Source organism: Nansenia antarctica, assembly GCF_963989245.1.
Source record: "Nansenia antarctica genome assembly, chromosome: 5".
NCBI lineage: Eukaryota > Metazoa > Chordata > Actinopteri > Argentiniformes > Microstomatidae > Nansenia > Nansenia antarctica.
The window spans coordinates 67,713,671-67,726,170 of NC_137690.1; the positions used below are offsets into that span (position 1 = coordinate 67,713,671).

The window sequence follows — 12,500 nt, forward strand, 5'->3', positions numbered from 1 at the left end:
TCCTCCACCCCTCCAGTTACAGAGCTCTGTCACTGTAACTCATCCGCTGTGTGGGTGGGGTCAAGGACAGTGGAGGGGCGAACCCTAGACCTGCTGGTCACCCAATAGAGCAGGCTGGATTGAGGACACAGCCCTGAATTATACCACTTCACTCACGCCGGCCTGCTGGATGACGCTATTACATTGCTTTGATTACCGTAAGCATGCTTGAAAAACACATTTCGAGAATGCTACAGTATCTTTAATGTATGCGTTCCATCCGGGGGAATAGAACAGCTTAGGTTCCTATTGGATTGAAATGTGTTTTTTTGTGTGTGTGTGTGTGTTTGTAAACCTGTGTGAACTAGAGATAGATAACCTGATGTTGTGCATTGCCCTGGACTAGGATAACCACTCGATACTTATTTCAAAGTAACGCGAGCCTATCCTTACTACTAGCTAATCTCAAAGAGCCATCATCCTTAGCCAGTCTTTCAATACATGTTGAGCGCAGCACAACAGTGCTTAATTGCCTTTCCCTGACAGTACTACACCCACAGACTAGTCCAATCAGTGTTTAACATGGCTAGTCCTCCGCCCCAGTCTCTGTGAAACATCATCTTGTCTTAATTAAGAAGAAGCAGTCATGCTTAACTCATATTGATTGTGTCTTAAAGCGAGATTAAGACATCAAAACTAAAAAGGCGTGAGTAAGCCTCTCGTGCAGAGCAGGGGAGGCTGGTGGAGGTAGAAATCGGAGGAATGGTAATCACACACTCCTGTCCTCCCGACACCTAATACACTGAGGTTTTTACAGTTATGGACCTATCTGCACCAGACTTGGAATGTAGCATCGATGGACTGAGGTGCTCACGGCTATCCGTTTTGTTTACAGTTTGAACAAACAACATGGCCTCTATTAACCAATGAATTGTCCAGGGGGCGTGGCCTCTCACATAAATGGTTATAAGTCAAAGACGACGTATCCTATCAGGATGAAACATGGAACACAGGTCCATTAGGCTCCCAGGGTCTTTCAAATCAACCCAAAAATGTCATGACATTTGGTACACAGTCCCTGGGGCAAAGTCTTAGCCAATATCTTAAATAGGTTCATAGTCGGCCATACTGTTGGGCTCGTTGCTGTGGTCTACCGTATAAATGCCTATAAATCAAAGATTTGGCCACAATCTGTATGAAAGCGAAAATATTCTCGCCCGAATGGGAGCTAGGGCGGCTTCTCCACACTTCACTAAAGTCCTTGGAGCCGAGGACGGATCGAACGGGAGGGCATGGTCCTAGGTCTGGCCGTTGAAGCTAAACCGTGGAAAACGCCTGTGTGCCAGATAATCCTCGATGTGGAAATCCGCATCCTTGAGGTCCAGCTCGGTGAACCGTTAGTTGTGTCGTATGGACTCCAACAGCATGCGTGTCAGCGTGTGGAACCGGAACCAAGTCCAAGATGGACCGTGACCTTCCATCTCTCTTGGGAACCACAAGGTAGCGCGACAGAACCCCACCTTCAGCTTCCTCTGTCAGGACCAGATGGGCAGCGCCTTCCACTTTGCCAGGTAGAGAGAGAATCTCTTCTTCCTGGTCTTGGCCTGAGCAAAATGCCAGCGAAACGCAGTAGCGGACTGCATCCTGTAACCCAGCCTTATCATGCTTAAAAACCCACAGTGGCCCCGCGGTGGTGTAGCGGTCTAAGCACTGGCCACTAGTGCAAGCTGCCCACCGGGGACTGGGATCGAATCCCAGCTCGCCAGATCCGGATATGGCTGGGGCACACACGGGGAGCGGCATATTGGGCGGCCGCTCCCGAGGGCGGTATAGGAGTATTTCCGGACAAGGATCCGTCGCGCAACAGCGCCCCCGGGGTGCCGGAATAACAGGTGCTGGGCTCGAGGAGCCAGTCAGCTAGTCTGCCTGGCGGCCTCTTCTGGGACTGCCGGCCATGGGGTCGTGCGGCGGATCCTTCGCAATAGGCAGGGGATAATTGGATGCTAGGTTGGGTTAGATTGGCTACCAAATTGGGTGAAATAGGGATAAAATCTGAAAAACAAATTTATTAAAAAAAAAAAAAAAACACAGTGGCAGCACATGTGCACCAGCTCTCTGGGTGGAGAGTCAGGGGACCCATTCTGGCCTGTGAGGGAAGGATGAACTCAACTCACGTGAGAGAAGCTAGCTAGCTGAGATAGCTTTCCCGGCGAGAGGCTAGGAGAAGGAGCAACAAGAACAAGAATAATGGGATGGCTAACTACACCCAGTGAAGGGGAGATAGCTAACCTCCCTTGTGTGAAATGGAGCCTGTAACTCAGCTTGCTAGGCTAGGCTAGTCTGAAAACCCTTGTGGGACTTGGTCAAGTGCGAGGGGAGTGAACCAGGCTAATTGAAACGGTAATGTGAATGAGGTTAGCTGTAGAGGTGAACACTGACTATAACTTGCTAATAGTTCACGCCAAGATAGCAAGCGAGAATCATCTGGTCAAAGGCCTCGGCACCGAGTCAAACTGGTAACACAATGCAGAGTGGTCCAAGCAAGGAGAATGTTCTAGCATTCGCTGGGGAAGAGCCAAACAAAGTAGACAAAGTAGACACCGGTCGCTCAGGGGAGTACCGACCTGTGGAACGGGTTCAGCTAATGTCTCAACGTTCCTGACGGAAGAACCTCTCACAGCTACGGTGAGGCGACCGAAAGAGAACTTGAAGCCGTAACCTTGTCCAACGAGGCCGTCTGTCACAGTTTCACGACGGTAACCCAAACCAAGACATGTACAGTGCATCCATGCATCCACCCTCTCAGCTCACAGAGTCATATATCTGGTCGACCTCACAGCACTGATGTTGGGCCTAAAATCTGGGCGGTTACCAAACGAGACACTAAGAGATGTCATTAATTAACACCCTTGACCGGGTCAGTTTAGAGGTGTCTGGCCGGGGAGCAACACGATCCCCCCAATCTACCATGCATTAATCACACCCTGCTCTGGTGTGTGTGTGGGGGGGGGTGTTTGTGTGGGGGTGGGTGGGTGGGGGTGGGTGGGGGTGTGTGTGTGTGTGTGTGTGTGTGTGTGTGTGTGTATGTATGTGTATGTCTCTGTGTGTGTCTCTGTGTGTGTGTGTGTGTGTGTGTGTGTGTGTGTGTCTCTCCGTGAGACGGTAGCTATCCTGTATACCTGCTATCTGGCCCGCCGTAAACAAACTGGCCTCCGTGACGTACGCTGGTTAACCCACCTCTCACCCGCCAGCTGTCTTACGTGTGTGTGTGTGTGTGTGTGTGTGTGTGTGTGCGCTAGCTAGTGTGTGTGCGTGTGTGTCGTAGGAGGGTTATTGAATGTTGAGACGTCAGCGCATTGTCGTCGGGGACAGGTAAACCAACCCAACCGGCCCGTAACCGTACCCCTGCTTCTCGGCATGAAGGAGTTTCATAATTAAGTCATCATCACTGGGCTCCTTGGCTGCCGGTCTATCCGCAGCAACCCGAGACCCCGTCTGGGCCCAGAACACTGTCAGGCCCCGCCGGGCCGCCCTCCAAGCCTCAGCGCTGCTGCTGTTGTTGTGCAGACTGTCGCCTTTTACCCTTTGACCTTCCACCCCCCGGTCCCCCCGTTGTTGTTTTTGTTGTTTTTTTCGGTCACACCACGGTCACACGAACGAGATACTACTGTTTCGTCTGTTCCGTATGAAACTCATCGGCTTCTGCCGACAGGTATCCGCGATGAGCGTTCATGGGGTCTTCGGGTAGGATGTCTGGACAAAACGTTTTGTGTCAGCGGTTTTCACGCTATGTTTTTGTCGTATGTTGAAGACGTGGTCATTTATCCATACATCTTCTGTGGTTATTGTATGGACCCTTCATGAATAAACTATAGCAGGAGTATATTAGTTATTTTTAAAAATATATTTTTAATGGTAATATCCTGAATATTTTTGGCACATTTCCATTTTGACAGGTTGGTTCTCTCTTTCTCTCTCTCTCCCCCCAAACAGAGCGTACCATCTTCTGGGGAAGAGGGTTTTAGCGGTGAAGGTGAGAGGAACTCTTCATTGCAGCATTGACCTTCACTTATGCACCCATGTGTTAACTGAGCACCTCTCCTCTCTCATACTCTGTGCTACTCTCAGTCAGGGGAGGCTGGTGGAGGCCGGAATCGGACAGAATGAGTAACACTATTACAATGATCCTGTCCTCCAATTTCTGCCTCCACCGTCCTCCCCTGACTTCTGCCTCACCTCAGTCGTTCTCCCTGTTAGAATCAAATGTAACGGAACCACCTCCTGAGCGGATGTAGAGAGATCTCCCTGAACCCATCTTAATGCGTAGCCTACCCCCCCCCCCCTTCCCTGTTTGACCTCTAATCAGTGATGTCTAGATGTGCCATCTTAGCTAATCTGTGCTAATGCTAGCGTAGCACAGCTAAGCTCAGGGGGGCAGATCGTGTTCGCGGCAAGGGTAGAGGTAGGTAGAAATCGGAGGACGGGCTCTTTGCGGTGCATGGATCGGGAGGAGGACACTCAAACACACGTGTTTGGTATCGTTCCTGATTCCATTCCTGCATTACCGTGAGATTTCTGGTTTCCTCCGATTTTTACCTCCAATGGACCTATCGCTAAGCCACGCCCCAAAATAGAAATTGTCCAATCATATCACAGCAAAAGTCACGACAGGCAGAAAACTCGGACAAATAACTCGGTAATATCTGATATCTGTGGAAAGCTTCTAGACAAAATATTCTTGTCATCTTTAAAAAAAAACATGTCTATTACTTGCTGTGTAAATCAGAAATCAGAAATTTCCCAACTCCCGCCATTGTAAGTCATTGAATGTCATTCAGTCACGGTCAGTCAGTCACTGTCAGTGAAGCGTTGTTTATTTGTCCAAGGTTTCAAAGGGGCCGTGGCTTAGCGATAGGTCCATAGCCTCCCCTTTGAATTGAGTTTTTCAACTCTTAGTTTCTGGACAGGGGTCAGAGAAAGCCTTCAAACTCAAGTCTCAAGTGTCTCAAGACCACACAGGGTGCCCTCTCTCTCCTTTCTTTCTTTCTGACTCATCTTCTTTCTTAAGAGTTCATATCTCTGTCTCGATAGCTGAGAGGAAAGGACCTTCATGTGGGTGTGATGAGGACACACTGCTCTCATGTGGGTTGTCTCTGTGTTTCATTTATTTCATGAAGGTGTCTGGGTGTGCGTGTGTGCACGCGTGTGTGTGTCTGTGTGTCTAATCCACCGGTGCTTTCTTCCAGGTCATACCCCTGGACATCACAGTGGAGCTTCAGAAACAGATCATGTCTGAGTTAGAGATTCTCTACAAGGTATTCTTTCAGTTCTCTCTCTCTCTCTCGACTCCCTGTCCTCCTCTCCCTTTTGACTCTTATCTCCTGTCCTCCTCTCTCTGTTAACTTTCCCTCACTTGAAACAACCCTCCTTCTGGCTGTACTCTTATCAACTGGATACACCCCTTATGCGCCACTTGTTGACGGTAAGCACTGTAATCTTACAGAGTTTGGCTTTGATGGAGGTGCTCTTATCAGGCCTGGGTCGTTTAGCCTGCCGGGAGGCTTTAGTTAATGGAGCACCGCTATCAGAGTCTGATGGACAGATGGATCTACTCTTACTGTGTGGCACGCTAGAGATCAGTGACACACACACACACACACACACACACACACACACACGTGTACAGGACACACACACCGCACACACACACACACTCACCTACAGCATGGACACAGGGACACGCAGACACACACACACACACACACACACTCACCTACAGCATGGACACAGGGACACGCAGACACACACACGCGTCGGTACACACACTCACGAGGCAGGGCCATGTGAGTGAGCTGATGGCAGTCTTTAGAGGTCCCGTTAATAATTGAAGCCTCATCTCCTTTCCCTGGACGAGGTACACTGTGAAACAGAGTCCACTTCACAGGTCAAACCCCTCAACAACCACCGACACAGCATCACAGCGTCACAGAAAAAGCTTCAGAAAACCATTAAAGGGGCCATGTCGTTAAAAAACAAAGACACTATTTTTAAAATATATATTTTTTTACAATATTCTCTCTCCTCCTCCGTCCTCCAAACATGCTTCACTCTCATTTATTGCATTTTTGAAAAGATGATCAATAAGTCTGAGAAAACAATGTTCATGGCGGCGAATCTTTCAGGAATGCAGACAGAAATTGGGGAAATGTTGTTCTGTCTGGTTCCAAAGAAATTAAGAAATCTATGACAGAGTGTGTAACTCATACCGGACAAACAGAACAAATACAATGAATTCTTCCTCTCATTCTCAACATCTCATGTACAGTATGCCACGAATAGTCATCATCTTTTCTGTTCATACTTGATGAACAGAATATTGTCTGCTTGGATCCTTTCATTTGCTGTGGTAATGGTCTTGTTGATTGTGTGTGTGTGTGTGTGTGTGTGTGTGTGTGTGTGTGTGTCTGTCTCTGTGTGTGTGTGTGTATGTTTTCAGTGTGATTCTCCATACATCATCACCTTCTACAGTGCCTTCTTCGTAGAGAACAGGATATCCATATGCACAGAGTTTATGGATGGTGAGTCTCACTCTGTATTACTCTGGACAAAATAGACTTAAAATAGTGTTCAAATAGACTTACTCTGTCTGGGTGAGGTGGCTGGTCAACTCAGGGACAGTACCCACACTCAGACCTCCATAGAGAAATGAGAGTGCTGCCTTCTGGGAAACACTCTCCACCCTGTGTCCATTTACACATCTACGTAGAGAGAGAGAGAGAGAGAGAGAGAGAGAGAGAGAGAGAGAGAGAGAGAGAGAGAGAGAGAGAGAGAGAGAGAGAGAGAGAGAGAGAGAGAGAGAGAGAGAGAGAGAGAGAGAGAGAGAGAGAGAGAGAGAGAGAGAGAGAGAGAGAGAGAGAGAGAGAGAGAGAGAGAGAGAGAGAGAGAGAGAGAGAGAGAGAGAGAGAGAGAGAGAGAGAGAGAGAGAGAGAGAGAGAGAGAGAGAGAGAGAGAGAGAGAGAGAGAGAGAGAGAGAGAGAGAGAGAGAGAGAGAGAGAGAGAGAGAGAGAGAGAGAGAGAGAGAGAGAGAGAGAGAGAGAGAGAGAGAGAGAGAGAGAGAGAGAGAGAGAGAGAGAGAGAGAGAGAGAGAGAGAGAGAGAGAGAGTGTTATCAATGTCTGCTGGTTAGCACACATCTGCTAAAAGCTACAAGGGTATGAATTCTGGTTTAAGTGTGTGTGTGTGTGTGTTAGTGTGTTAAGGGAGAGTCTCCCTCAGTGGACAGCCTGTCAGCGTCAGCATGCTCCATCAACTAGTCATCACCCTCCATCTCTCTCCTCCTCCGTCCTCCAAACATGCTGCACTTTCCCCATATCGCTACATGACTTTACAGCCTTATTGAATGACATATTTGATGTGTGCGTGTGTGTGTCTGTGCGTGTGCGCGCGTGTGTGTATGTGTGTGTGTGTGTGTGTGTGTGTGTGTGTCTCTGTGTGTGTGTCTGTGTGTCTGTGTCTGTGTGTCTGTGTCTGTGTGTCTGTGTGTCTGTGTGTCTGTGTGTGTGTGTGTGTGTGTGTGCGCGTGTGTGTGTGTGTGTGTGTGTAGGTGGCTCTCTGGACGTGTACAGGAGGATCCCAGAACACGTGTTGGGGAGGATCGCCGTGGCGGTGAGTCTCAACCTCCAGGCCTGAACACACACTGTCTGGTGTTCAGAAGTGTGTTAAGCAGTGTGTTAAGCAGCGTTTTCAGAAGTGTGTTAAGCAGCGTGTTAAGCAGTGTGTTAAGCAGCGTGTTCAGCGGTGACCTTTCCTAGATATGTGCGTTCTACCACCCAGTATCCTTGCATTTTCAAAATCACATCAGAATAAGCTCATATAAAGCTATTTTTGCAGTTTTTCTGTTTAGGAAGCAGGCTAATTTCCAAGCGGCCAACTAGTGGTCGTTGTGTGTAAATAGCAGCTTAGTATTGAAAAAAGAGGCGGCTCTTTTAGTAGGTAAAAAGGCACGGCTGTTCTAGTGTCACACCAGGGTGGTACCGCTGCCTGTCAGAGGGATGAACAACGTCGAGGCTGAGCAGTTTTCTGTCCAGGGGCTTTTCTCTGTTCATGGGCAGCTTTGCCACAGCAGAACCACAGGCGTGAATCTCACAATTAGCCTTCGATAAGAGAGAACGAGAAGAGAGTGAGAGAGGCAGGAAACTCCCCCCCCTCCCTCTCAGAGCTGTGAGAGATGGATAGAGGATCTTGGACAGGCACCTGCTTTTCCACCCCCATTACCCTCTCCCTTCTCTCCTCCTCTGTCTTTGCCCGTAATCAAACATTGACAGCTATTTAGTCAGCGTTAATTCTAATTCACAGCTCTCTCCACACACAAACACACACACATACACTCTGAGTTGTTAATTATCACTGGGGAAAGCAACCCGGGAGGGCCAGAGACGGTGTGTGTGTGTGTGTGTGTTGGTGTGTATGCGTGTGTGTGTGTGTGTGTTGGTGTGTATGCGTGTGTGTGTGTGTGTGTGCGTGTGTGTGAGTGCGTTCATGTGAGCGTGTGTGTGTGTGTGCGTTCATGTGAGCGTGTGTGTGTGTGTGCGTGTGTGTGTGTGTGTGTGTTGTTTTGCCACAGTCTACGCCAGTCTTTTGCTACAGTGTGTTGTCAGGCTAACGCCGGGCGTCAGTGTCAGAGTTGCGGACTGCTCTGTGTTTCATTAGTGGTAGAAGAAGAAGAAGTGTCTGTGATGTTTTACAAATGAGTCAATACGCCTTCAGAAATGCACTTGATATGAAATAGAATACACTTTCTCCCTTCCTGCCAGTATCAGAATGCAGTACGTTGAACGTTTAATACAATCATAATAATAATAATATTAATAATAATAATAAGCCCCGTGGTGGTTTAGCGGTCTAAGCACTAGCCACTAGTGCAAGCTGCCCACCGGGGACTGGGATCGGATCCCAGCTCGCCAGATCCGGATATGGCTGGGGCACACACGGGGAGCGGCATATTGGGCGGCCGCTCCCGAGGGCGGTATAGGAGTATTTCCGGACAAGGATCCGTCGCGCAACAGCGCCCCCGGGGTGCCGGAATAACGGTGCTGGGCTCGAGGAGCCAGTCAGCTAGTCTGCCTGGCGGCCTCTTCTGGGACTGCCGGCCACGGGGTCGTGCGGCGGATCCTTCGCAATAGGCAGGGGATAATTGGATGCTAGGTTGGGTTCAATTGGCTACCAAATTGGGTGAAAAAGGGATAAAATCTGAAAAACAAATTTAAAGAATAATAATAATAATAATAATAATAATACATTAGACTTATATAGCGCTTTTCTACACACTCAAAGACGCGTTACAAACTGAAACGATCGAGTAGTAATAATAAAAAGAAACCAAAATAATAATAAAAGAAAGTATAGGGGTAAAATAAATAAAATAAATCATAATAATAATAATATGCAATTTAGCTGAGGCTTCTATCCAAAGTGCTGATATAACAGTTGATCTAACTGTCTGTTGTGGCTGTAGGTGGTGAAAGGCCTGACGTACTTGTGGAGCCTGAAGATCCTCCACAGAGGTGAGTGGGAGTGCAGCAGACACGCTCCTGTTCATGAAGGAGAGGTAAGACAATGAACTATCACCAGGCCTGTATGGATGCTGCAGTGTGCTGAGGCCAACGCGTCCTTGTGTCTCTGCAGATGTCAAGCCCTCCAACATGCTCGTCAACACCCGAGGACAGGTCAAACTCTGCGACTTTGGGGTCAGCACACAGGTACGCTGTACGCTCTTTGTTTGTCCGTGTGTCTTTTGTGTGTGTCTTTGAGTGTGTCTTTGTATGCGTGTGTCTGTGTCTGTGTCTGTCTGTCTTGTACGAGTGTGTGACATATGTGTGTGTGTGTGTGTGTGTGTGTGTGTGTGTGTGTGTATGTGTATGTCGCATGCGAGTGTGTGTGCGTGTGTGTGTGTGCGCGTGTGTGCGCGTGTGTGTGCGCGTGTGTGTGTGTGTGTGTGTGTGTGTTTGTGTTTCATAGCTTTTCTGTCACTGTCAGTCTGGATGTATTTATTTTCTCCTCACAGCATCAGGCACCCCTAGGGACCGCCTCGCACATTAACTCTCCCCCTGACACCTATTGTTCCTCAGCCTCCCAAACATTCACTTGTTATAATTACTACACACACACTCTCTCACACACACACACACACACTCACACACACTCACACACACACTCAATGCCACAGCTTCATTGATATGCATTTGATGGACGTGTGGAGAGCAGAGCCGACAGACAATAGTTAAGGCCACCAAGCGGGGTTTGTGGGGGTGTGCTGGGGGGGGCGTGGAGTGTATGTGAAATGCTCTCACCAGGGACAACTCTTCAAGACCCCGAGGAGACCCTCTACACACACACACACACACCCTCACACACGCCATCCGTCACCCTTGCACCCTGATTTTAATTAATTTTCAACCTCGTCCTCCTTGGAGATGCAAATCGACGCTGACCCCTGAATGGGCTTCTTTGAATGGCAGCCTTGACCCAAGACACACACACACACACACACACACACACACACACACACACACACACACTCACACACACACACACACACACACGCACACACAATCAAACACACAAACACATGCTTGAGGCCTCAATGGTTGTGGTTCTCTAGTGATTGCCTTTTTTTCCAATTGTTTGCAGCTGGTGAATTCCATCGCCAAAACCTATGTGGGAACTAACGCATACATGGCAGTAAGTAACGCTGCAATTGGATGAGAGACTTGTTGTTGTTGTTGTTGTTGTTGTTGCTGTTAGGAGTCCCACACAGGTCTAGGATCAGTCTACCACCCCCTACATCCTAAGGAGGTGACAGGGCATCTCACATGTCACTGACTACCATCACACTCTTTAGTTGTATCTGTAGATGAAGTTTCAAGTTTCATTCGTGTTCATACGTGTTCATCCCATTATAGTATAAAATATTAACTATAAGAGAGTAAAATTATTAGGCTTCAGTTCCTCACCATTGCAGCGACAAGAGAATTAAAGTGGCAGTAGTTATTACTTTTTTTTTTTTTCAAATAAGGAGAGCTAAATAAGGTGGAAATAGTTATAATAGGCAAGTGGGACAAGTAAGACAAGTAGTAACAACAATAGTTGTAAGAGACAAATGAGACGAGACAAATTGAGCAATACAATAATAGAAATAGCATGAGTATTAGCAGTGGATGGTAGAGGTGGTGTTGAACAAAGTGAGTAAAGTAAAGTGTGTGCTTCAGGGTAGGTAGCCCGTGTATGTGAGAAGTGCTCCGGGATAAATAGTCACTGGGCTAGGCTTGTTTAGGAGCCTGATCGCCTGGGGGAAGCAGCTGTTGGTTAGCCTCTGCGTTTTGGGCTCCGAGAAAACCCGGACAAACAAACAACGCTCGCTCAAATTCTTCACTGACAGTGACTGACTGACCGACCGTGACTGAATGACATTCAATGACTTACAATGGCGGGAGTTCAAATTTCTGATTTACAAGTAAGTAATAGACTTGTGTTTTTTAAAGATGACAAGAATATTTCGTCTAGAAGCTTTTCACCATCAGATATTAGCGAGTTGTTTGTCCGAGTTTTCTGCCTGTAGTGACTTTTGCTGTGATATGATTGGTCAATTTCTATTTTGGGGTGTGGCTTAGCGATAGGTCTATTGTAAGTTGCTTTGGATAAAAGCGTCTGCTAAATGGTTAACATGTCATGTAAATGTAATGTCTGAAGTGTCCACGGTTCAATACAGTTGAGCTACTGTGGCCAAGACAGACTCTCTTGATCCAGATACAAGACAGGGAACTGAGAGAGAATGTCAGTGAGAACACACACCCCACACATCTCATACAGCACACACACACACACACACACCCAGTACCTCAGCTCACCCCGTGTTTGTGCCCCACAGCCAGAGAGGATCTCGGGGGAGCAGTACGGGATCCACTCAGATGTCTGGAGCGTGGGCATCTCATTCATGGAGGTACAGGATTATTCCTCCCAAACAGATAACCATTAAAAACCGTTATTGAGACAGGTTCTGTGTGTGTGTGTGTGTGTGTGTGTCAGAGGCATCAACAGTGAGCCTAGCCCTGACAGGCGACATTTGACAAGAACATTTTAATATCAGTATTAATATCAGTATTAATATCAGTATTAATATCAGTACTCCGCCCCTCCAGGCCTGTTGTCCCTCCATTGACAGTATTGATTCTTTGTCTGTTCTTGTCAAGCCTCCCCCACCCCCCACCCCCCCACCCTCATTCACCCCACAGCTCTACGTCTCTGCCTCTAAGCCCCTCCCCACCCTAGTACACGTCAATACTGTTGAATATCATCTCCATTACAATGATAATGGATGGATGGATCCATGAAAGAAAAAAAAAAACTAAAATCTTATCAAGATTCAAAATTATCGACATGATCTCCGTTTGATGAAGATAGATTTTTCCTCCCTAGGGGACGAAGGCCCTTCTCCCCCCCACAGCCGTAGGAGCGTGCATTAGT

At 47.8% G+C, this 12,500-nt stretch overlaps 1 protein-coding gene across 1 annotated transcript in view; it reads left to right on the forward strand.

The window, feature by feature from the left end:
• Window positions 1–12,500, forward strand: part of map2k5 (mitogen-activated protein kinase kinase 5) — a 71,220-nt gene that overhangs the window by 30,428 nt on the left and 28,292 nt on the right. The window contains exons 9-16 of the mRNA XM_080532542.1: window positions 3,973–4,012; window positions 5,226–5,294; window positions 6,476–6,557; window positions 7,582–7,643; window positions 9,493–9,541; window positions 9,663–9,736; window positions 10,668–10,718; window positions 11,905–11,976. Coding sequence (XP_080388668.1) covers window positions 3,973–4,012; window positions 5,226–5,294; window positions 6,476–6,557; window positions 7,582–7,643; window positions 9,493–9,541; window positions 9,663–9,736; window positions 10,668–10,718; window positions 11,905–11,976 — 499 coding nt within the window. The remainder of the gene's footprint in view (window positions 1–3,972; window positions 4,013–5,225; window positions 5,295–6,475; window positions 6,558–7,581; window positions 7,644–9,492; window positions 9,542–9,662; window positions 9,737–10,667; window positions 10,719–11,904; window positions 11,977–12,500) is intronic.